Source organism: Clupea harengus, chromosome 15 (assembly GCF_900700415.2).
Source record: "Clupea harengus chromosome 15, Ch_v2.0.2, whole genome shotgun sequence".
NCBI classification, from domain to species: domain Eukaryota; kingdom Metazoa; phylum Chordata; class Actinopteri; order Clupeiformes; family Clupeidae; genus Clupea; species Clupea harengus.
The window spans coordinates 6786936-6809705 of NC_045166.1; the positions used below are offsets into that span (position 1 = coordinate 6786936).

A 22770-nucleotide genomic window follows, 5' to 3' on the forward strand; every position below is an offset into this window, starting at 1 on the left:
TAGTCCAGGCAAAGTAGCGTTTTACGACAGACTAATTGTAAAATAATTTTTTTCAGCATCGATCATTTCTATGAGGTGTCCAGAACAACATACTCAAATACCTTAGAAATCCTGTTTGAGGAAATATGTTTAATTCTCATCAATCTGAGATGTGTGCTAATAATGCATGGCAAAAATACACCTCAAAAATGTAATTGTTTCCTTTACTCCTATCAAAATGAAACTTTACACAATGAAAGTACCCATGAAAAGTAAAACAAATTGTATTACAAGTTTCTTTTGAAATTAATTTGAATATGCACATGAGCTCCACACTTATTGAATATGTCCATAGGCAGAAACACCATTCATATGTATGACAAATACATCGGCCCAATCTTCATCCAATCATCCTACTGCCAATGGGAGATGGCCATGCTGCTTTTAGACTGGCCTCTAACCTGAAAACTGCCTGGCTTGGTAGTACCTGCCAGGGGTATGGTGTTTCTGCCTATGCAATTAGGACATATTCAATAAGTGTGACGCTCATGTGCATATTCATATTCATTTCAAGAGAAACTTGTAATACAAAAAAAGTAAAGGAAAAAAATAAGCTTATTTGGGTGTATTTTGGGCATATTCGATTAGTGTATAGCTCATTTGCATATTAAAATTCATTTTCAAAGAAACTTGTAATACAAAATGTTTTACTTTTCATGGGTACTTTCATTCATCTGGTACAGAACTGAGCAGAGGACCAGAGGATGTCCAGATTGACTTGATCTACTTTAGAGGCTGCTCTTTAATGATCCAGTTCACCATTACAGATTGACCTCTACTTTAGAGGCTGTTCTTTAATGATTCAGTTCACCATTACAGATTGACATCTACTTTAGAGGCTGTTCTTTAATGATTCAGTTCACCATTACAGATTGACATCTACTTTAGAGGCTGTTCTTTAATGATCCAGTTCACCATTACAGATTGACATCTACTTTAGAGGCTGTTCTTTAATGATCCAGTTCACCATTACAGATTGACTTGATCTACTTTAGAGGCAGTTCTTTAATGATCCAGTTCACCGGTAGCTGCACTGATTCATGAACACAGCAGCAATGAAGTGACAGAAATGTCAATCTAAACAGATGCTTGGAAATAGTCTCTTTCAGGCGATTTAGCAGCATACATACACCCCAGTTCCTGCAAGCAATGTAAATGATAGACAATTTCGAAACACTGTTAATGACTTAAGAATATATTTATCAAGTGCCCTGTATTAATAATTACCTTGTATGAATCATGTGCTTATGTAAGCAGAAACATGGCTTTTCTGTGTTTCTCTGTGTGTGTGTGTAACTTAGATTATTAGGTGCCACTTAGTCTGCATATGTGTAAGAGCATGTTTGGACCATAGGTGATAAGAAGGGTTGAACTGTGCGACCTTGTGTAAAACTGACATCCTTGCCAGGCAGGAAGCATAGTAAGATGACCTTGGACATCAGAGACCCACCACGTGGTTATCCCTGCTGACAAATTGTTTTGGCATCAGAGAACGCTAACTTCTATCTATATAAACCTTGTGTGATGTGTTTACCGTGAATCCTCAAATAAAGACCGGGATTCAATTAGAGGCCGGGCTTCAGATAGTAGCCGGGGGCGTGGTCGATACGGACAAATAAAGACCAGGCCCCGAATACAAGCCGGGGGTAAAAAAAGATACCGGTAGTACTGTAGCCTACCAGCATCAGTCCATCAGCACAAAGCAGACATCACAATTTAATTGAATGCATTTCATAAATACATGTTCTCCTCATGTTTAATGTTGTTGGCTAATTTCATGGCTGTTTGCATTAAAAAAAGAAATGTTTCAGCCTACAAGGCGAATTTGTTATTATACAGTTACTTGCCTATACGATAGAAGACATTCCTCCAAAATACCTCTTTTTAATGATTTTGTTGCCGTTTCGTGATTTCTGCGTTCCAGGTGTTGCGTAGCAACCCATTACTTGCTGACTTCAAGTTACAATGACTTTCCGTTACGTTAAATGACCGTACTTCTTGCAGAATGATATGAAAGATGTGAATTAGAAGCACAAAACCCGTTGCCAATGACAGCGGTCATTAACTCTCTGAGAGAGGGCCCGTGCCTCTCTCTGTGTTACGAATCCCAACCAGAAAACATAACATAAACGAAGTCACAGTGTTGGTTTTGTGCACAAAAGTATAAGTTTACTATAATCAAAGAAAACGCCAAAATCCAGTACAAAAACAAGGTGGTTACAAGACTGAAAGGAAAAAGGAAAAAGAAAACCTCACGCTTGCTGTGTTTGTGGTGTGAACTTGCCTGGCTCCCGTCAAGAGACAGGCAAAACTAAAAGTGAGTCTTCCGAAGTCCAACTTACTTACCTATACTAACTAACTACCACTAATAATGTGCCAAAAATAACCACCAAGTAACAATAAACAATATCAGGAATATTAGCAGAACGGAGCATTCAAATAAACAGGCAATAGACAAAGTATAGAGTGTGTGCCAGCGTTTGTCTTTGTGAGGCGAGAGCGAGCCTCCATCTTGAAAAACTGGATGGCTTTTATCCTTATCGGCCAGCTCCAGTAATTACATGACCCCGCCCAGTCTCCACCTACAGCAAGAAATGCACAGACCAGAGCAGGAAGCAAAGCAAAAACCCAGCACTTTGTAACACTCTGACTTGCCAGGACGTGGGAGAGCCAGACGAGCTTGTTGTTGTTGTTTAATAAATATACTTATATGCAACTCCGGAATCCTGAGGTAACTTGAGTGAATTTTCACCTAACAGTAAACAATACCTCTTTCCTTAAAGCAGCCTGGTCTCAATCAGCCGTCGTACATATGTATACGAAAATTTTGAACATAAAAATTCGTAGTGATACATACGAAATAAATACGGACTGGCGGTTCCATGTAGGATACCTTTATAGGATTGATTTTATAGAAGAATTTGGAAAGAATTAGATATCCTAATTGTTTGAACTACAAAGTAGACCTAGCCTAGGAAACTATTCACGATTACATCCAATAGCACCCTAGATAGCACGTTGAAACTTGTATATCTGTAGTGATTACAGACTACAAAATAGGATAGGCTAATAACCTTAGAATATATTGCTATAGCTTTCCTGGCATAAATACCGCAACTTGTTGATTAATGCAAATGCATATCTCAACTGTAGTAAATGCTTGTCAACACCTGCCTTATCTAAATTACTTACTATTTCAACTGATAACTTTATTCCACGTTAAGTTGGCCTCCCCTGTTTCTGTTAACTGTGGCCTTTTCGTTTAACAAACGCACACATCTAACGTTGCATTTTTTTATCCGCAAGGTATGCAAATATAAATATATAAATACAAATACGGCAAGGAATAGTGTAATCTTTGAATTTACATAATAGAGTCAGAGGGTGGTGTTGTCTGCGCAAGAAGACGTGCCATATCCTATGAAGAAGTTGGAAAGAATTATATATCCTCATTGTTTGAACCAGTTTTGTTACTCTATCCAACAGCACCCCAGATAGCACGTTGAAACGTGTAAATCCGTAATGATTACAGACTACATAATAGGATAAGCTAATAACCTTAGAATAGCTTTCCTTTTTTATATGGCAATGACAGTACGAGCGTTCTGATTGGCTAATGCGTAGTGATGCCACCCGCGTATTGCCCTCCTCACGGATCCATATCCTCCGACGATAATTTCAAAATGAGCAAAAGCGATTCATCTAATTATGCATAGTTCTTGTTCCATGACAATGTGATACAATATTTACCTACTAGATTACACACGATTTGAGCAAAGCTTTGTCTGGCAAATTATCATCTGCACTCAGTTTGCAACCCTAACGGAAATACAAAATCTAAGTTTCAGTGAACTACAAATTCCAGCGCCATTTCTTTAAACACCGTCGGAATAAGCACTATACATCATGGGAAATGAAGTCAATGGAAACTCAATGGGAAATTAAGTCAATGGAAACAGCTCTGACGTACTTAAGTATGAAGTTGTAGTGCAGGTATTATGTTTCATTAAATGTTAATTATCCACTGTTGAAACAAATACATTCTTCAAGTCTTAAAGCTGCTATTTCATTTTTTTTTTTTATAATTATTTTTATTTAGTAAGAAGGTAACAGAAATTATGAAAGGGTACCAGGAATTACAATGACATTAAAGCTGCTACTTCAATGAGAGGCAGACGACTGAGTGCGATGAGCTGAGGTTTATTTCAATCTTGCAGAAATGCAATCTTACTGCCAAAAATCAGTGCACCTACTTCTTTTTACTACAATTCTCCTATTCAGAGACCCCTTCATGAATACTTTGCCGTCTGCGGCAGGGCGTGACATGGCCCTGTGTTAGGTGAAAATTCACCTTACTTCAGGACTCCCGAGTTGTCGATCAGTATATTTATTCAACAAGAACAATTGCAATCGGGCTCACTCACAGCACAAGGATGAAAGTGAAGAAATTTCACTCACAAACCACAAGGTTTATATACTTAAGATGTATCTAATGCTGACGCCATAAATGTTTAACATCACAGTCAAAATAAAGTTCTCGACTGAGCTAGAGCTCCTGTCCTCATGCCAGCAACAGCCACTTATAGGATAGAAAATAAGATGGGTCTCAAAGACAAGATAGGCATTCAATGCAGTGTCATATTATCAACATCTCAGTTGTAATGTTGTTTCTATTCATCTAGCAGACACAAAATTGTTGCTGAGCATTGTTTGTCTTGCCACTATATAAATAGAATAGAATTGAATAGAATAGAATTGAATTGAATTGAATTGAAGTATGTTTGTATTCTTCAAAAGTACAAACTACCCAGTCAACATAGCACTTCCCTTTTACTCATTGTTTGTTATTGTTTGTTGGAAATATGTTTATTTATGACCATGATTATTTCTCAGTGCTCTCTGAAGGACCCACTCTATTAAGTCATACTCCATGCAGTATTAATCACAGTAAAGTCTTGTGGGGCCACACAACCTACTTCTTGTGGGTACTTCATAACGAAAGTTCAATCTAGAGTCAACTGGTTGAAATTATTGACTAGAATAGCACAATTCTAGAGAGATTATTTTTGTCTGAATAATGTTGTGATGCTGCTAGTTATTGAGTAGACACAAACATGTTGATTTATGTGTGCCCTAAGTGCTTTAGAGCCTTGCTTTGCATTGTGGGTGGCCACTGTCTAAATGCTTCCTGAAGAACTCCTGGACCCTCCCCCATAAGTCCACCTGAGCATGTGCATTAGCTCTAGTCTCTCCTCCAAACATCACCACTTCACCTGCGGCTGCATGGACCCCAGAGGGGTAGAAGGGCATGTAGGGGACGTCCACAAAGTGACCTGCCTTCGGGTACCTCACCACCTCAAAGTTCTCCTTGCCATGCGCTCTGAGTCGCTGGCCAGCCAGCTCAGCGAAAAAGACACTGTCCCAGTTCTTGTCGTCTTCAGACGCTACAAACAGGAAGTGGCTGTCTGCATGCTCAATGGGGATCACAGAGGCCTGGTTCTCTTTGGCCATGGGATTCGGCATGGTCTTGGTGATGTCCAAAAGTCCTTGCTCTGTGCGGATTATTTTCTCTAGGTCAGGCAAGAGCGGAGGGAGAACAGTGCCTTTGTACTTGAGGGGAAACAAGGTGTTGGCACAGCAACCGTTAATGGACACAACCGCTTTGACTCCTGGTAGATATGATGCCATTGACAGGGCTATATCCCCACTCTTGGAGATGGAAATAACTCCCACTCCAGAGCCTTTCACCTGGAATAAAATGGAGAAGCAAGACATTTAGACAGCATTATAGTATTAACATTTCCATATTCAGGGGCGGTTTGTCCATAAGGGCGATTTTAGTGACTCACTGCCCAATTGTAAAAGGAGATATATTCCACTACTAGACCGTCTGATCTGCCTCTGAATGTAATTGTCCAATCAGGCTAAAGTCGTGCTTCAAATGGTCCCGCCCCTTTTTGGGGCGAAATGAAAATTGTCCCAGACCTTTCTCATAGACTCTTATGTTAAATCCATTTTTTTTCACAAAACAGGGCTCTCAATGCAATCTCTATGGCTTCCGGGAGGGCTCGCCCCACCATGCCGCGTCATATGTAACTGCGTATAAGGACGTCATACGGCTTTGATCAAGTCACATTCTGTCAAGATTGCTAACGTTCAGTGCAACAACTCGATTCGCTCTTTAAAAAGAAACTCCTTTTAGTCGACGTACTAATGAAGATAAATTGACCACAAAACAAATAGGACCTATTAGGGAAAACCAACACCCGAGGATTTTCCAATAGGTATGAAAGAAAATCGTGGCTAGCAGGCTGTGAACGCGGTCTGTATTTCTATACCACTGACAGTTTTCATAGGTTTCTCAGTTTGAATGTTCGCTACTTGCACTAACACTGAGTTATTTTCTATGTGATGACTTATTTTGCTTTTGTAAGCCAATACTTTCAAGATCAGTCAATAAATATTGTTGGTTATGACTTATATATTGCCCCCTTCTTTATTTATTGATTGATTGATTGATTGATTGATTGATTGATTTATTTATTTAAGCCTCGGAAAACACATTGAGGAATAAGACCCTCATTTACAATGGTGCCGTGGGTAAAATGAATAGTTAATACATTGAAAAATAAAATAAAGAAATAAAATTAAGAAAAAATTAAATAAATATGCATATAAAATAGTACAGGAGTACAAGGGAACGATCATAAATAACAATTTTGAATATTCAGTAAAATACTATGGTTGAGTCAACAGTTACAATCATTGCACGAGAAGTCAGTTGTACATGTGATAAGATTTGAGAATTCTCTTAGTGAAATAAATAAGCACAACCGTAAAGATTTTTGGACCTCATTCCAAATGTAGGGTGCCTTATAACAAAAGTCTGTCTTCCCCAATTTGGTGTTAACATGTCGCAGATATAATGAAAGCCAGCTTTGGGAGCGGGTATTGAGGGTATTACAGTTCCAGTGTATGAGAGAGGAGAGATAGTGGCATTAGCCCAATGATCGTTTTGTAAATGAAGGTCTTCCAATGACCATCCCTTTTTTCAGACAGGGCTGGCCAGCCAACCTTGTTATAAAGAGTACAGTGGTGTGTGCCATAGCGGTCTCCAGTGATAAAACGCAGAGCAGAATGGTATACAGCATCCAGGGTTTTTAGTGTGCTGTGGGATGCATTCCCATAGATTACATCACCATAATCTAAAACTGATATAAAAACAGACTCAATAATGCGTTTTCTGGCTGGGAAAGTAAAACAGCACCTATTTCTGTATAAAAAGCACAGTTTTTTTCTTAGCTTTTTTACGAGTTGATTCACATGTGGTTTAAAATCAAGCTTCTCATCAACCCAAATGCCTAGGTACTTGTAGCTGGTGACCCTTTCCAGAGCGGTACCATTTCTAGAGCAGAGTTTTAAACTGTTAAAATCAGTGCTTCTAGCTTTAGTAAAAATAATCCATTTGGTTTTAGCACAATTAAGGACTAGCTTCAGGTCACTTAACTGCTTCTCAAGCATGTGGAAGGAGAGCTGCAGTCTATTTTTAGCAGAGTCAATATGAGAGGCACTACAGTACAGAACTGTGTCATCCGCATAAAGATGAACTTGACAAAGTGGAGTGAGTGTGGAAGCAATTTCATTGATATAAATTATAAAAAGTAAAGGCCCAAGGACAGAGCCTTGGGGTACCCCCTTGTTAATATCTAAAAAAAGCGATGTTATTTTGCCCACCTTTACACATTGGGAGCGACCAGTGAGATAACTCTTAAACCACTCTAGGTTCATATGGTCAAAGCCGATAAGTGATAGTTTGTGTAAAAGCAGATGGTGGTCAACCGTGTCAAAGGCCTTTGAGAGGTCCACAAATAGTGTGGCACAATGTTGCTTATTGTCCAAGGCAGCAATGACATCATTCACCACAAGAGAGGCTGCAGAAATAGTGCTATGTCGGCTCTAAAACCTGATTGAGATGGACTCAAGAAAGAGGATAGTGATAAAAATGACTTTAGCTGGGTATTAATTTATGTTGTTACTGGACATATCATGTGTCCTGTTCAGCTATTTTACATTATACAACATTTGAGTAATGTGAATAATGAATAAGTGGGATCATTTATTGTGGAGCCACATCATTTTGGCTTATGAAGGCTCCTGGATGCAACTTTCTTCCATAGCTTTCCACCTGTAACTATATCTACTCTATGTAGCTGGATGGGACATCTGTCTGTTGTGTGCTGCCATCTAGTTTACAAAAAGGTATCGCTGTATGAGTTAATCAGCTAACACCAAATTGATACAATTGTACTGAATGGGTCGCCTTAATCATTATCAAAAAAATGACCCCCCCCCCTGATAATCTTTCAGGAGCCACTGTCCATATTACCATTAATATGTATATAGCTTGTCAAATAGGTCAGAGTTATGTGCATACACTTCACATGATGGCAGATTTGATACTAACTTTGGGTTGTTTCAGCAAGAAGCGTACTCCCTCTTCAAAGTACTCCAGATCTAGTTTGCCAAGTCTTTTAGGCAAATCCTTGTAGCGGTAGAAAGCCAGAGCGAGCACTACGAAGCCTTTATCGGCCAGCAGACTGGCTCTCGGTTCTGATGGGCCGCCACCTAAGGTATACAGGTCCACAATGCCAGGGAATGGCCCTGGCCCTGAAAGGGAAGAAAAAGTAATAGTTGATCTGTTAATGTCCTAGATCTGTTAATGTCCTAGATCTCTTGATGTCCTAGATCTGTTATTGTCATTGATCTGTTAATGTCCTGGATCTGTTAATGTCCTTGGTCTGTTAATGTCATTGATCGCTGGGTTAAATAATATACTGAACCTGAATATATTTGGCTGTGCTAAGGTGACAGACAAAATAACGTACTATAAATAAATATATGTACTCACATATCACATTGCATTATGTAAAAAAAACCTTAATTGGCTTTGTTGCTAATGATATTGAGAGAACAGGAAAACACAGCATATCACAACAGTCCAGTATGGCACTTGTGCAATATTTCAACTGCTATACCAAAGGACTGGGGTCTGATTTCTGATTTTTATAAAGTAGGCTCATCGAAATAAGAATAAACTGGTGACATGTGTACTGCAATAGCACAGACAAACATTATCTCCGAATTTCCGGTGACAAGTTCCAAAGGTAAAAAGTCAACCAGTAGACTATTACTCATATCCTGTCAAATTCCCCGAAAACATAAACACCTTACAAACCTGCCTATCTTGAATAACAAAACCCATACCCTAACATCAGCCACATGTTTTTTGTGAATTAACTAAGTTTAAAATGGTAGTTCAAAACGGAACAAATAAGCCATCAAAACGCATATCTCACAACGACAAACTAAATATACAGTATATAACACATATATAAATTCCTTTTTTTAAATGCTTCTTATCTGTAACGTCAGGTCTACAAGTCTTCTGTCTCTTCTACAGGAAATGCAACGAAACAAACTGTACTATGAATACATCGATCGTGTAGTATAGTACAGTATTACGTTCCCATGCTCTCCTTCATGTAATTAAGATTAAGTGATTAGTCATGTCAAAATGCATGGAAAGTTCAAAATCAAATATCCAGCTAATATCCAATCCCAAACTATCTTCACTGCGATTGTGTAAACACATTTGCAATGGACTCTGTCCGTGTGTGAACCTGACTTCGTGAATGCCCATATGTTTTAATTTTGGCACTGGAACGGAATGTGATATTTGCAAGGACATTTAGGGGGCGGCAACTTTTTGTCAGCGTGTACACATAATCTAGGCAGTATAACAAAGTCCAAAGTTTAACAAAACTGTAACTCACACCATGCATTCAAGTATTTTTCTAAATCGGATTTCTAATTATTAATTATTATTTTTATTAAGTATAAATCACAGTATAAATCACCTGGTGGAATGAAAAGGGTTCCACGTAGTCCACCATCTGTCACGACCACCCTTTGGACACCTTCCTTCATGAAACGCCTTTGGTGCGTCTCCTTGGCGAGGACAAGTCCAGCTCTTTCATTACTGACCACCTCAATATCCACTAACAAAGGCATTGATGCATCCCACCGTGTCAATTTATGATGAGGGGCTAATGGTGTCAACGACCAAAAGAGTCCCATAGGCTCAACTCCAGTGTAGGTGCCACCCAGAGAGGGAGAGAAGTTCAAATCCACCTCTCCATTTTCAGTAGCCTGGTGTACGGCAGAGGACTGGAAGATTATATCTTTGTCATCTTTCACTCTCGCTATCAAATTCACAGTCTGTTTAGGTAAGAGCCCACGAACTATGACCTGTACTGGCTCATCGAAATAAGAATGAACTGGTGACATGTGTACTGCAATAGCACGGACAGACATTATCTCCGATTTTACAAACCTGCCAATCTTGAATAACAAAAACCTATACCCTAACATCAACCTATACCCTAAAATGGTAGTTCAAAACGGAACAAATAAGCCATCAAAACGCATATCTCACAACGACAAACTAAATATACAGTATATAACACATATATAAATTCCTTTTTTTAAATGCTTCTTATCTGTAACGTCAGGTCTACAAGTCTTGTGTCTCTTCTACAGGAAATGCAATACTTTAGCGGTGCAACGAAACAAACTGTACTATGAATTCATCGAAGGTCGTTGGGTAATTTCTTCATGCAAAGCCTACAGAAGAAAACCGCTTTCAAAATAAAAGTGCCTCCTTATGATGACGCCTTATGAAAATGGTATGTCTTCTTAACAACATTGAAATTGTGTAAGACATAGTATTACATTTATGGCTAAGTACTGTCATGTCATATTCCTTCTGAGAAGAAATTAAGTATTGGGCATGATGTTCACCTGCATTTTTTTAATCTTCAGTCTGATTGGACTGCTTACTCAACAATCTTCAGGTGCTATCTCAAATGGGCCCACGATGTCCACCGACACTTTTTCCCAGGCAGCAGATGGTAAGGGAACAGGTTGAAGTGGGGCATCATGGGTGACAGTGGACTTATCATTCTGTCTGCATGTTGTACAGTTCTTAATCATAGTTTCTATATGACAGTCCATTTTAGGCCACCAATACAATTCCCTAAGGCGCTGTTTGGTGCGCACAATACCTTGGTGCGTTTCATGAGCAATATCAATGAGTCTCTTCTGCAGTGACTCAGGCACCAGCAATCGATGAGTACCTCTGACGATGCATTCATTCATGACTGCAAGTTCATGGCGAATTGAGAAGAATGGCTGTAAGTCAGGTTTCAATGTTGCTTCATGTGAGGGCCAGCCTTTCTGTAGTTGTGCACGTAGCTTTGTTAGCACAGGGCAGGCACGGCACTCTGATTGAAAGTCTCCCTCAGACACCGCATACAGGTCAGTGAGGATGGCTGCAACTGACTCCAACTCTTCTGCAAATGCAGTGTCTGTCTCCGGAAGTGGGAGCCTCGATAAACAGTCAGCAACATGATTCAAGGATCCAGTCCTATATTCAACATTATAGTCGAACTCCATCAAGCGGGCTGACCATCTGGCTATCCGAAGACCAGCACGGTTATTCCCCTTGGTCATCAGCAATGTCGTAAGGGCTTGATGGTCAGTACGTAACAGAAATCTTCTTCCCCACAGCCAAGTGCGCCACTTCTCAGCAGCCCAGATTCAGGCTAACGCCTCCTTCTCTACAATGGAGTATTTCCTCTCAGCATCAGACAGACTGCGAGATGCAAAAGCAACTGTCTGTTCCGCACCATGACTGTCCAGCTGAGTCAGAACGGCACCTACTCCATAGTCTGAGGCATCTGTAGAGACTATTGCAGGCTTGCTGGGGTCGAACAACACTAAGGCAGGGCTATGCACGATCAGCTGCTTGACTCTGTCCAACGCGGCTTGAGCTGTGTTATTCCACTGAAATGGACAGTCTTTTCGCAGCAGAGCTCTCATGGGCTCAACAACAGTTGCATAGTTTGGGACAAACTTGCTATACCATGCACTCAGGCCAAGAAATGAGCGCAGGGTAGTAGGGTCAGTAGGCGGTGGAGCATTCAGAATGGCAGCAACATGAGAGTCATCCGGCAGCAGACCTTCTGGACCAATCTTTTGGCCAAGAAAGGTTAGAGTAGTTTGACGTGGCTGACATTTATCAACATTGAGTTGCAGTCCTGCATTGTTGATCCTGTGTAGCACAGCACGCAAATTGACCTCATGAGCGGCTTCTGAAGTCCCATATATAATGACATCATCAAGATAGCACTGCACCCCCTTTAGGCCACTAAGAATTTGTGTCATCATCTTTTGAAATGTAGCTGGAGCTGAACACAGTCCATAGGGTACTCTGCAGTACTGATACAGACCTTCATGTGTAATAAAAGCAGTGTCCCCTGCTCTCTTCATGCAATGTCAACTGATGGTAAGCAGATTTGAGGTCCAGGGTAGAGAACATAACAGCCCCATGCAGTTCTGACAGTATGTCCTCAATCAGTGGCAATGGGTGGCTGTCAGTGATTACAGCTTTGTTTGGCTCTCTCAAATCCACGCGCATGCGTATATCACCAGACTTTCTTTTAGTCAATCAATCAATCAATCAATTCAATCTTATATAGCGCTTCTCTATATATATACCCGAAGTCGCTTTACAGAGTCCAGAAGTCATTCATACACAGTCATACCGGTGGTGGTAAGCTACCTCAGTAGCCACAGCTGCCCTGGGGCAGACTGACAGAAGCGTGGCTGCCAATCAGCGCCTACGGCCCCTCCGACCACCACCAACATTCATTCATATTCATACGATGCAATGCATGTCTTTATGGTGGTGGGGGAAACCGGAGTACCCGGAGTAAACCCACGCAGGCACGGGGAGAACATGCAAACTCCACACAGAAAGGACCTGGAACGACCAGGATTCGAACCCAAGGCCTTCTTGATGTGAGGCGACAGTGCTAACCACTGAGCCACCGTGCTGCCCAATAGTGACTACAATTGGGGAGACCCACTCAGATGCATCAATTTTCTCAATGATTCCATGTTGCTCCAGGTTCCTGAGTTCCTGGGAGACAGCATCACGAACTGAGAGAGGTAGACGTCTAAGTTTTTGCTGTACCGGCTTCACTTCCGGTCGGACATTCACCTTGTGTACGAAGCCCTTTGCACACCCGAATGCTGTTGGAGACTTGCATTCCTGTTTGCAGTGGGTGTCGGGTTGGCGAAGTGTTGCACACATCTTGACAGTCCCAGTCTCAGATCACCTGGTCACCTTTAAAGTGTAACTGGAGGGCAGTCACCAGGTCCATGCCCAGTATAGGCGTCCCTGTTTTCACAATGAAGAAGTCTGTCAAAGCACTCTTGCCCTGGTAAGCAGTGCTAGCTCTAAGGCATCCTAATACATTCCGTTTCTCTCTAGAGTATGTCACCAGCTGCACTCCAGGCTCCTTTAGTTAAACTGCGCTGAAATTTGCACTGTAAATATTCTCTGGCAGTATAGAGAAACTAGACCCTGTATCCACTAACTGTCTAACAGTACATGTCTGTTCAGTGTCTGGTACAGTTACAGTAACATTGCACATGAGTTTAGCTGTGTCAACAGTGCAACAATGTCCAACACTTAAAACAGAGGATTCAGGCACAGTCACTTCATTAACAGGCTGTTGAGATGATTTACAGACACGAGAATAGTGCCCAACCTTCCCACATGAGTTACATTTACAGTCTTTAGCAGGGCAGGATTTATCGTTAGCTTTGTGATCAGCCGAACCACAACGGTAGCATAACATAGTTCCATCCATTTTCTGTGCGCCTTTGTATTGTGGTTTGCGCGCCTTCTTTTGAACTTGAATGGCGGCAACGAGCTTTGTATATGCCACAGTAATGGCCTTGGCATCAGCAGCTTCAGTACACCTAGCAAGAGCCAAAGCACGGTCAAGAGTCAAATCTTCCTCCATTAAAAGTCTTTCACGTATCCGGGTGCTATTGGTTTTCTCCACAATCTGATCACGTAGCATTTCATTCTCAAACGTTCCGAATTTACACTTTTTAACGAGCTCACGCAGTGATGCTACGTAGTGATCTGTAGACTCCCCGACAGCTTGTGCTCGTTGTCTGAAGCGGTATCTCTCGGCAACAACGTTGAGTTTGGGCTCAAAGTACTTTTCCAAAGCACTCACGGATCCGCCATAATCATCGGTTTCGAGTGGTAAGGTGTTGTAGATTCGTTGCCCTTCCGTTCCCAAACAGTGAATTGGCAAGGCTCTTTTCCTCGCAGCAGGAAAAGCATCACCTCCAATCGCCAGCAAGTAGTTGTCGAAGTAGCCTTTCCACGCAGTAAATTGAATTTTCGGCTCTCCTGGGCAATCCAGGAACACGGCAGGAGGTTGTATAGATAGCAGAGACATTTCTTCACTATTATCCTCGTCGCCATTTTGTTGTGGTGTTGTTTCAGAAGACATTAACACACACGAAGCATAAGGAACAGAGAGCGTAGTTTACTCAGTCTCTTAACTTCATACAGTACATTCAACACAACCCTTCCGCTAGTACTAGCGCCCCTAGTGTCTGTACTCGCAAGTGCATATCACACCATACTACAACTGTGAATGCATAGAACAATGCAATACATCAATGGACACAACAACAGAGAAGTGCTCAAAACGTAGATCTGGTGAGATACCCTCCTTTGCCTGTGTTATATTAAGTTTTGTCATTCTAAAGGGTTAATAATGTGTCACAAGTGTGAAAAAGACAAGTGCAGCAACAACTCATCAGTATCTCAGTCGGTTATTTCTTCCTGATTAACAGTTTTGTTTTTGTCTTGCCCCTGTTGCCATTGTGCTTGCTCTAAGGGGGGTTCAGGCACTGGGCTCTGTAAAGCACCTTGAGACAATTGTATTGTTTTGGCGCTATATAAATTGAATTGAATTGAATTGAATTGAATTGAAGTATGTTTGTATTCTTCACGAGTACAAACTACCCAGAGTCAACATAGAGCTTCCCTTTTACTCATATTTTGTTATTGTCTGTTGAAAATATGTTTATCAGAATCAGAATTCTTTTTAATGGCCAAGTATATTTACACATACAGGAAATTAACTTGGTGTGGTTGGTGCACAGGACATTAAACACATAACATACCAACAAAATAGCAAAAACAAGAATAAAAGACAAATGTTTTACAAGATAGAATATTAAATAATAATAAATAATTTGGGCACATGCAGGGCTAAGATGCAGTGAATTGGAATTAGCAAACCCAGAGTCAGCGTGATGCAGGGGGCTTGTTTGTGAGTCAAGTCAAGTCAAAAGTCAAAGTGTTTATTATCGCATACACCAAATTTCTTCAGCGCAGCGAAATTCTTACGACTTGGCAGCCAACATCTACGCAGTAGACGGCATACAACAGGTAACAAAAATAACATATACCAAAATAACATATACCAGAAATAACATATAACACTATAACATATAACAAGTAACAACAAGAAAATACAAGAAGGGCAGTTTCCAGGGTGGGGAATATTAAATTAAATAAAAATATGTGCATATATATGGGCCATTCTACCGAATTGGTGCAAAGTGTGGTCCCACAACAAGAAAAACTATTTACAATACAATTAAGTATTCAGACATAGATATTTACTAAGAATATGTTATGGTCTATTTAAACCCAAGACATTAAATGAGATAGGGATAAGCTAAATATATACAAAATCATCATTTATAGGGTACTTTCTATTGGGAAGTAGCTGTCCCCAACCCTGACATCTAAATTTAAATTTCAGTAAATAACACTTATTACATTTTTTTTATTTGTTTCAATGATCTAATTTCAAAGATCTTTATGATTAAGTTTAAACAGAACTTGGAAGATTTAGATTTATTGTGGGTTTAATTTAAAAAAAAATAAACTACACTCAAAAAATCATGTCCATAGTTTTCATGTCACTACCGAAACACATGAGTTTTAGTCCATTGGCTGAGCCTGGTTTTTAGCCACACCCCTGCATTTATAACCAGGCAGTGATACTGCATCCCTGTCCCTCATGGCTGAATGGTAAGTCGCTAAATCCCATACTTTTGATATAAATGTGTTCCAAAGTCGGAAAATCAGTGTGTAACCTTAAGAATTGTCACTACCGAACACATATTTTCTTCAATTAAGTAAACTTTTTGGGGTTTTATGCAAAGTATTATGTTTGTTTGTGTGTACACCTCTTCAAAGATTTGTTTGCTAGCCATGTGCTTGCTAGAATTATTTATTTATGCTCAAAATTAGCTAGAATTGTCACTACCGAAACAGTCACTACCGAAACATATGGTAAAGTTTCGGTAGTGACATGATCGTTTCGGTAGTGACAAAATGGAATGGTAAGTAGTTCAATCCCATCATTTTGAAATAAATGTGTTATGTGGACTAAATGGTAAACATGTAGATAATGCTGATTTCTATCTGATATTGTTCAGGAGAGAAAGAATCATAAGACACCAAAATGCCAAAAGGACAAAGTGGAGCAGAGAGGCTGAGAGAATACCGACAAAGAGTGAGGGAGGACCCAGTGAAACACCAAGAATATTTAAGGAAGGAAAGAGAAAGAAATAAGAAACGAAAGGAAGAAGGAAAGTTGAAATGTATCAGTAATTTATCCAACAGGGAGCAAAAGAAGGTCAGAAAATCATGGAGCAAAATACAGCAAAAGCACAAAACATTTGTGTTTTTATGATTCCCAACCTAAAGCATGGTATGAGTTAAGATTAAGCAATAAGTTTGAGGAAATATGATACAACCTTGCAAACAAAATCCTATGGTCACTACCGAAACAGTGCAGTCGCTACCGAAACACTGGATGTTTTGTAAAAAATAAAGTATATTGAGTTATCAACTAAAATGTTATGATACTGATTGGTTTAATGTATGTTCAATTTCATCAATCATCAACTCTGGAATCAATATGATCAGTATTTTGCATTTTATAAAGAAATATTGCACTTAGATTTTGATGAATTGTATAAATTGAACTTTGAAATTTGGTAAAAAAATTCATTTTTATTGATTTCATTGTGAAAACCTTCAAGAAATATTTGTAAAAATACTCTTCAGAGAAGGGAAGGAAACACAATCTGAACAGGTTAATAATAATACTCTTTTACTATAGTGTATTATTATGTTTCGGTAGTGACAATTTTTGGGAGAGGAAACACATTCCAACACATTCTGAAAATACAACATAAAAATGTACGGTTCTTTTACTAGATATGTGTGCTTTAGATATGGTTCAATATACAAACGGACAAAGTTTTGGGAATAAAGCATACAAATTTTCTAAATATTTCCAAGCTGACTTTGCACCAATTCGGTAGAATGGCCCATGTATACGTAGCAAGTGTATTTGTATGAGTGTGAAGTACAAGGTGATGGCGACTGTTCAATGTTGCTGATTCAGAAACCTTACAGCCCGGGGGTAAAAACTGTTTGTGAGTCTGGTAGTCCGTGCTCGGATGCTCCGGTAGCGTCTACCAGACGGCAGCAGTGTGAATAGTCCATAGCCTGGGTGGCTGTGGTCCTTAACAATGTTCCGTGCTTTTCTCAGGCATCTATTGTTGTAGATGCCCTGCACGGAAGGGAGATGGCCGCCGATGATACGCTCCGCTGTCTTCACCACCCTCTGCAGGGCCTTGTGATCGGCAGCGGAGCTAAGCTAAGCTACCGTACCAGGCAGTGATGCAGCCTGAGAGGACGCTCTCAATGGTGCATCTATAAAAGTGTTCAACACTTTAAACATGTCACAATACATATGTACAATACATATGTCACAAATATGTCACAATACATATGTTTAAAGTATTGTGGAGCATTCAGGGACGTAAATCTCAACTACTTCACACATTTTATTTAATGTTTGGAATGTCCTGAACATATTCCACCCCCCTTTCATTGAGACACAATCTTTAGTTTCATCAGCAAAGTGTGAAACGTGTCATATGGCCCTGCCATTGAAGCTAATGCATTTTCGCCTGTGTGTAGGCCTATGTTTAAAGTATTGTGGAGCATTCAGGGACGTAAATCTCAACTACTTCACACATTTTATTTAATGTTTGGAATGTCCTGAACATATTCCACCCCCCTTTCATTGAGACACAATCTTTAGTTTCATCAGCAAAGTGTGATACAGTGGGGAAAATAAGTATTTGAACCACTGCCGATTTCGCAAGTTTGGCCACTTGCAAAGAAATGTGTGATCTATAATTGTAATGGTAGATGTATTTTAACAATGAGAAATAGAATATCAACAAACAAATACAGAAAACTGCATTTTATAACATTTATGACATTATTTGTATTTGATGCAGAAAATAAGTATTTGAACCCCCAAGCAAACAGCAAGAATTCTGGCTCCCAATGACCAGTTATGTGCCCAAGAAGCACACAGATTAGTCCTCATTAGGCCTAACAAGGTACATCTGATCTCAACTGGTGACGTGTATAAAAGAAACCTGTCCAAAGAATCATACTTCACACCTTCAACCTCACCACCATGGGCAAGACCAAAGAGTTGACCAAGGACGTCAGAGATAAGATTGTAGACCTGCACAAGGCTGGAATTGGTTACAAAACCATCGGCAAGCAGCTTGGTGAGAAGCAGACAACTATTGGTGCGATTATTCGTAAATGGAAGCAACACCAAACAACTGTCAATCGCTCTAGGTCTGGGGCTCCATGCAAGATATCACCTTGTGCGTTATCGGTGATCATCCGAAAGGTGCAGAATAACCCGAGAACTACTCAGGGGGAGCTTGTGAATGATCTCAAGGCAGCTGGGACCACAGTCACCAAGAAAACCATTGGCAACACACTAAGCCGTAATTATTTGAAGTACTGCAGCACTCGCAAGGTCCCCCTGCTCAAGGAAGCACATGTACAGGGCCGTCTGAAGTTTGCCAATGAACACTTGAATGATTCTAAGGAGGATTGGGAGACAGAATGTGGTCAGATGAGACCAAAATCAAGCTCTTTGGCATCAACTCGACTTGCCGCGTTTGGAGGGGGAAGAATGCTGAATATGACCCCAAGAACACCATCCCCACCGTCAAGCATGGAGGTGGAAACATTAAGCTTTGGGGCTGTTTCTCTGCCAAGGGTACAGGACGACTCCACCGCATCAAGGGGACTATGGATGGGGCCATGTAACGTGGAATATTGGGCTTGAACCCCATTCCCTCATATTGAAAACGCAACCTTAAGGATTTGGAGAGGATCTGCAAAGAGGAGTGGACCAAAATCCCTCCTGAGATGTATGTAAACCTGGTGACCAACTACAAGAAAAGTCTGACGTCTGTGCTTGCCAACAAGGGTTATTCCACCAAGTACTAAGTCATGTTTTGCTAGGGGTTCAAATACTTATTTTCTGCATCAAATGCAAATTAAGTCATAAATGTTATAAAATTCAGTTTTCTGGATTTTTTTGTTGATATTCTGTTTCTCACTGTTAAAATACACCTACTATTACAATTATAGGTCACACATTTCTTTGCAAGTGGCCAAACTTGCGAAATCGGCAGGGGTTCAAATACTTATTTTCCCCACTGTATGTGTCACATGGCAATACCCTGGCATTGGAGATAATCCTTTTTCACCTGTGTGATCTGTGTGTCAAGTGTTTTTTCACAGTGAATGACCAGAATAATGACTGCTAAACATATGTTACCCTTTCTTTACAGTGTTCTGAACAAGTTCAACCAACTTTAATGAAGGCATACTCCTTTTATCAGCAGATAGAACTATCGTTGCTCACTGAACGCTGCTCTCAGCTGCACCTGTTTCACTTCATCCGGTTTTCATCAGGCTTTTATCCGGTTTGAACCACACTGGGAGACGAGTTAAGACCTCCATAGACTACAACTGACGAGAAAAGTTTAAATAAAGCAACCAAAACATATTCCATTCCGTATGCTAATCCTTCTTTATAATGTTCTTTGTCTGTCGCACCTCTTAAATGTTTTCCAGCGGGTTTGTAAAATTACAAAAGACGCTTAGTCTTTCAGGAATACTGACGTGACAGCTCATGCACGAGTTTAGTTTATGTTGAGATCATAGGTAATTTCCTTATTTTAGTCATAGGAGACTGGCTGCTGAGAGTTGTGTCGAGGCTAATGCCCTTTTGCCCATATTGAGCCATATATAGGCTATAAAACAATAAAAAAAAAACATGAAACAAAGCCCAAATGGATTCTGGACTCTCATCGCTGGCAGTTATTCAAACAGGGAACATCCACCAATCTGCATAGACAGATTATAGATAGATATAGGCCGCAATGTGAAGCACGAAAAGTCCTTTAGAAAATGAATCCCGCTCCACAGGCGTGCATCTACACAATATTTAGTTCATAAAAAAGAAAGAGTCGTGCTTAGCTACCAAAAAAAAGTTCGTCGCTGACTTTCCAGTCAATTTTTGGTGCGTTTTAAAGGCCTATGTTTTATGCCGAACTAGTTTCTTCAGAGCGTAATAGGATCTTGGTCGCGAGTGCTGGCACTTTTCGACACGTGATCATGCTACACCAATAAGGTAGCTGCTTTTTGTCAACAGAGTTGCAAGATGGCGTCCACCATGCCTTCATCGAGCAGTACGGAAGACGAAGAAAATACACCGGAATGTCTTAATAAATCAAAAAATAAACATTGTTTTATGCATATTACTTCAGTCAAGCACGAGGAGGTACATTATTTCACCACTACACGATGGAATACATACAGGACAAGCCTACAAACGTCTCGAGTCTCGAGACATGGCTGAACTTCAAACACTGTGTTGATGTGGAGTTTGAAAATATTCCCCCGAGGATGCTGGCTTCCATGACACATGCTATCGTAGATTTACGGACAAAAAATCCATCGCAAAGGTGGAAAGACGACTCGCACGTGAGAGACAAGAAGCGACGGAAGACCACGAGGCCATTCCATCGGCTTCTGGGGGCACGAGTCCGACAAAGAAACTGCGATCCAGGTCCGGGCTGCCAATCGCAGGCTCTGGCCCCGTTCTTCCTGCCCTGTGCATAATTTGCCAAAAAAAAGAGAAGTTCATCAACCGAGCAGGCAAACGACAAAGGGATCCTCTGTCAAAGGCTGAAACATTAACAGCAGGTAAACACACACACACACACACACACACACACACACACACATTGTGGTTGAGTGACTGAAAGGTACAATTATAGGCTTCAAACTACAGGTAACTGCAATGCATTTTTCTCTCAAGTCTTATTATTTGTCATGTGCAAGTCCAGCTTTACACAACATGTGTGTGACAGGCCTGAGAAACTGTTTTTAAGTCTTGCTGTTTGCACAGACATGTACCAGTTGGCAACAAGGAGAATAGCTGATGTGTGTGTGTGTGTGTGCGTGTGGTGTGGTTTGTGATGTTGTGTGCCTTTCTTGGGCATCTTTGGTGTTAAATGTGCTGTATGGCAGATATGTTCTAGCCTGTAATGTCTTGTACCACCTCCACCACTCTCTGCTTTTCATGATACTCCTGTGACTCTTAATTGTCACTGTTTTGTTGTGTTGCAGACAGGATATGTTGAAGAAGAGGCTGACTTGTGATTTCCCCCATCAGTATCAAATCAGGACCCCAACCCAATGGAAAAAGTTTCTCTCATAAGGAACAAATAAGGAAGCACTTGCCGAATTCCTGTATGTTGCATGGAAAAATGCAGACCTTACAATAGTGGGCAAAAACCTCTGCTTGTACATCGCACATACAAATCAATGTCACTGTGTGACTGTTAAGGAGGGTGTACAGTCTGTTCGTGTTGTTGAAGACCTGTTGTTGTTTTTACATGCACAACATGCTGCACTGGAGCATAAAGCTGTCATTATCAAGAGCTCTGACATTGATGTGGCAGTCATTGCTGTAAGTGTGCAGACAGATTTGCCATGCAGTTTATATGTTTTCACAGGGACTGGCAACAGGACACGTATCATTGACATTACCAAGGTGTCATCAGCTCTCGGAACCAGTGTGTGTTCAGCCTTGATCGGAATTCACACATTCTCTGGGTGTGACTCCACAAGTGCCTTTTATGGCAAAGGAAAAATAAAGACATTTTCTGTTTCATGTGAGAAAGATGAGTACCTAAAGGCTTTTAAAAGATTAGGTACTAACTTTAACTTGGAGCAGTCAACATTTGCACTTCTTTGCCAGTATGTATGCCACTTATATGATCAGCCAGCTGCCGATAATGTAAATGAAGCTAGGTACAAGGCTTTCTGTATGGCATCATCAGCCTTGCCAGAATTATGCATTCCCTCTACTACTGATGCCCTCCATCAGCACTGCAAAAGGGCAAACTACCAGGCTGCAATAATGAGGTCCTGTCTCAAACTAAATATAAGTGCTCCATCACCTGCTGGATGTGGTTGGCAAATAGAGGATGGGACCTTGCACATCACCTGGATGACCAGAAATCCGGCCCCTGACAGTGTTTTGCATGTGATACACTGCGGCTGCAAAGGTGCCTGTGAGACAGGAAGATGTTCCTGTTTTTCTGCAGGACTGTTACACAGACTTGTCGTTGCTGTAATTGTGCCAACACAAAAGAAACTGAGGAACTGGAAGATAACTCTCCTGACACTGACAGTGAGGACTGAGTGTCTTTAATCTGTTATTTCTTATTTAGTTTTGTACAGTTTTATATATCATATTTCATATTTTTCATAAAGATTGTTTTTATGGTTCATCAGTGTTGTTTTCA

The 22770-nt window shown here is 40.5% G+C and overlaps 1 protein-coding gene across 1 annotated transcript; it reads right to left on the minus strand.

Moving 5' to 3' along the window:
• Positions 1–5144: 5144 nt before the first annotated feature.
• On the minus strand, positions 5145–10826 carry LOC105899396 (acyl-coenzyme A thioesterase 5-like). The gene is made up of 3 exons (XM_012826581.3): positions 9957–10826; positions 8504–8706; positions 5145–5787 (listed from the first exon to the last, which is right to left on the minus strand). Exons 1-3 carry the CDS (start codon positions 10468–10470, stop codon positions 5182–5184), a joined length of 1323 nt encoding a protein of 440 aa, XP_012682035.2. The 5' UTR covers positions 10471–10826; the 3' UTR covers positions 5145–5181.
• Positions 10827–22770: the final 11944 nt, after the last annotated feature.

Excerpts from the sequence above, each read along its gene's own strand:
- LOC105899396 (XM_012826581.3), bottom strand. The coding sequence starts at position 10,470 with ATGTTAGGGTATAGGTTTTTGTTATTCAAGATTGGCAGGTTTGTAAAA. Across the intron at positions 8,707-9,956 it reads AACCCTTTTCATTCCACCAG|GGCCAGGGCCATTCCCTGGC; the intron begins GTGATTTATACT and ends CTTCCCTTTCAG. Across the intron at positions 5,788-8,503 it reads TCTTGCTGAAACAACCCAAA|GTGAAAGGCTCTGGAGTGGG; the intron begins GTTAGTATCAAA and ends ATTTTATTCCAG.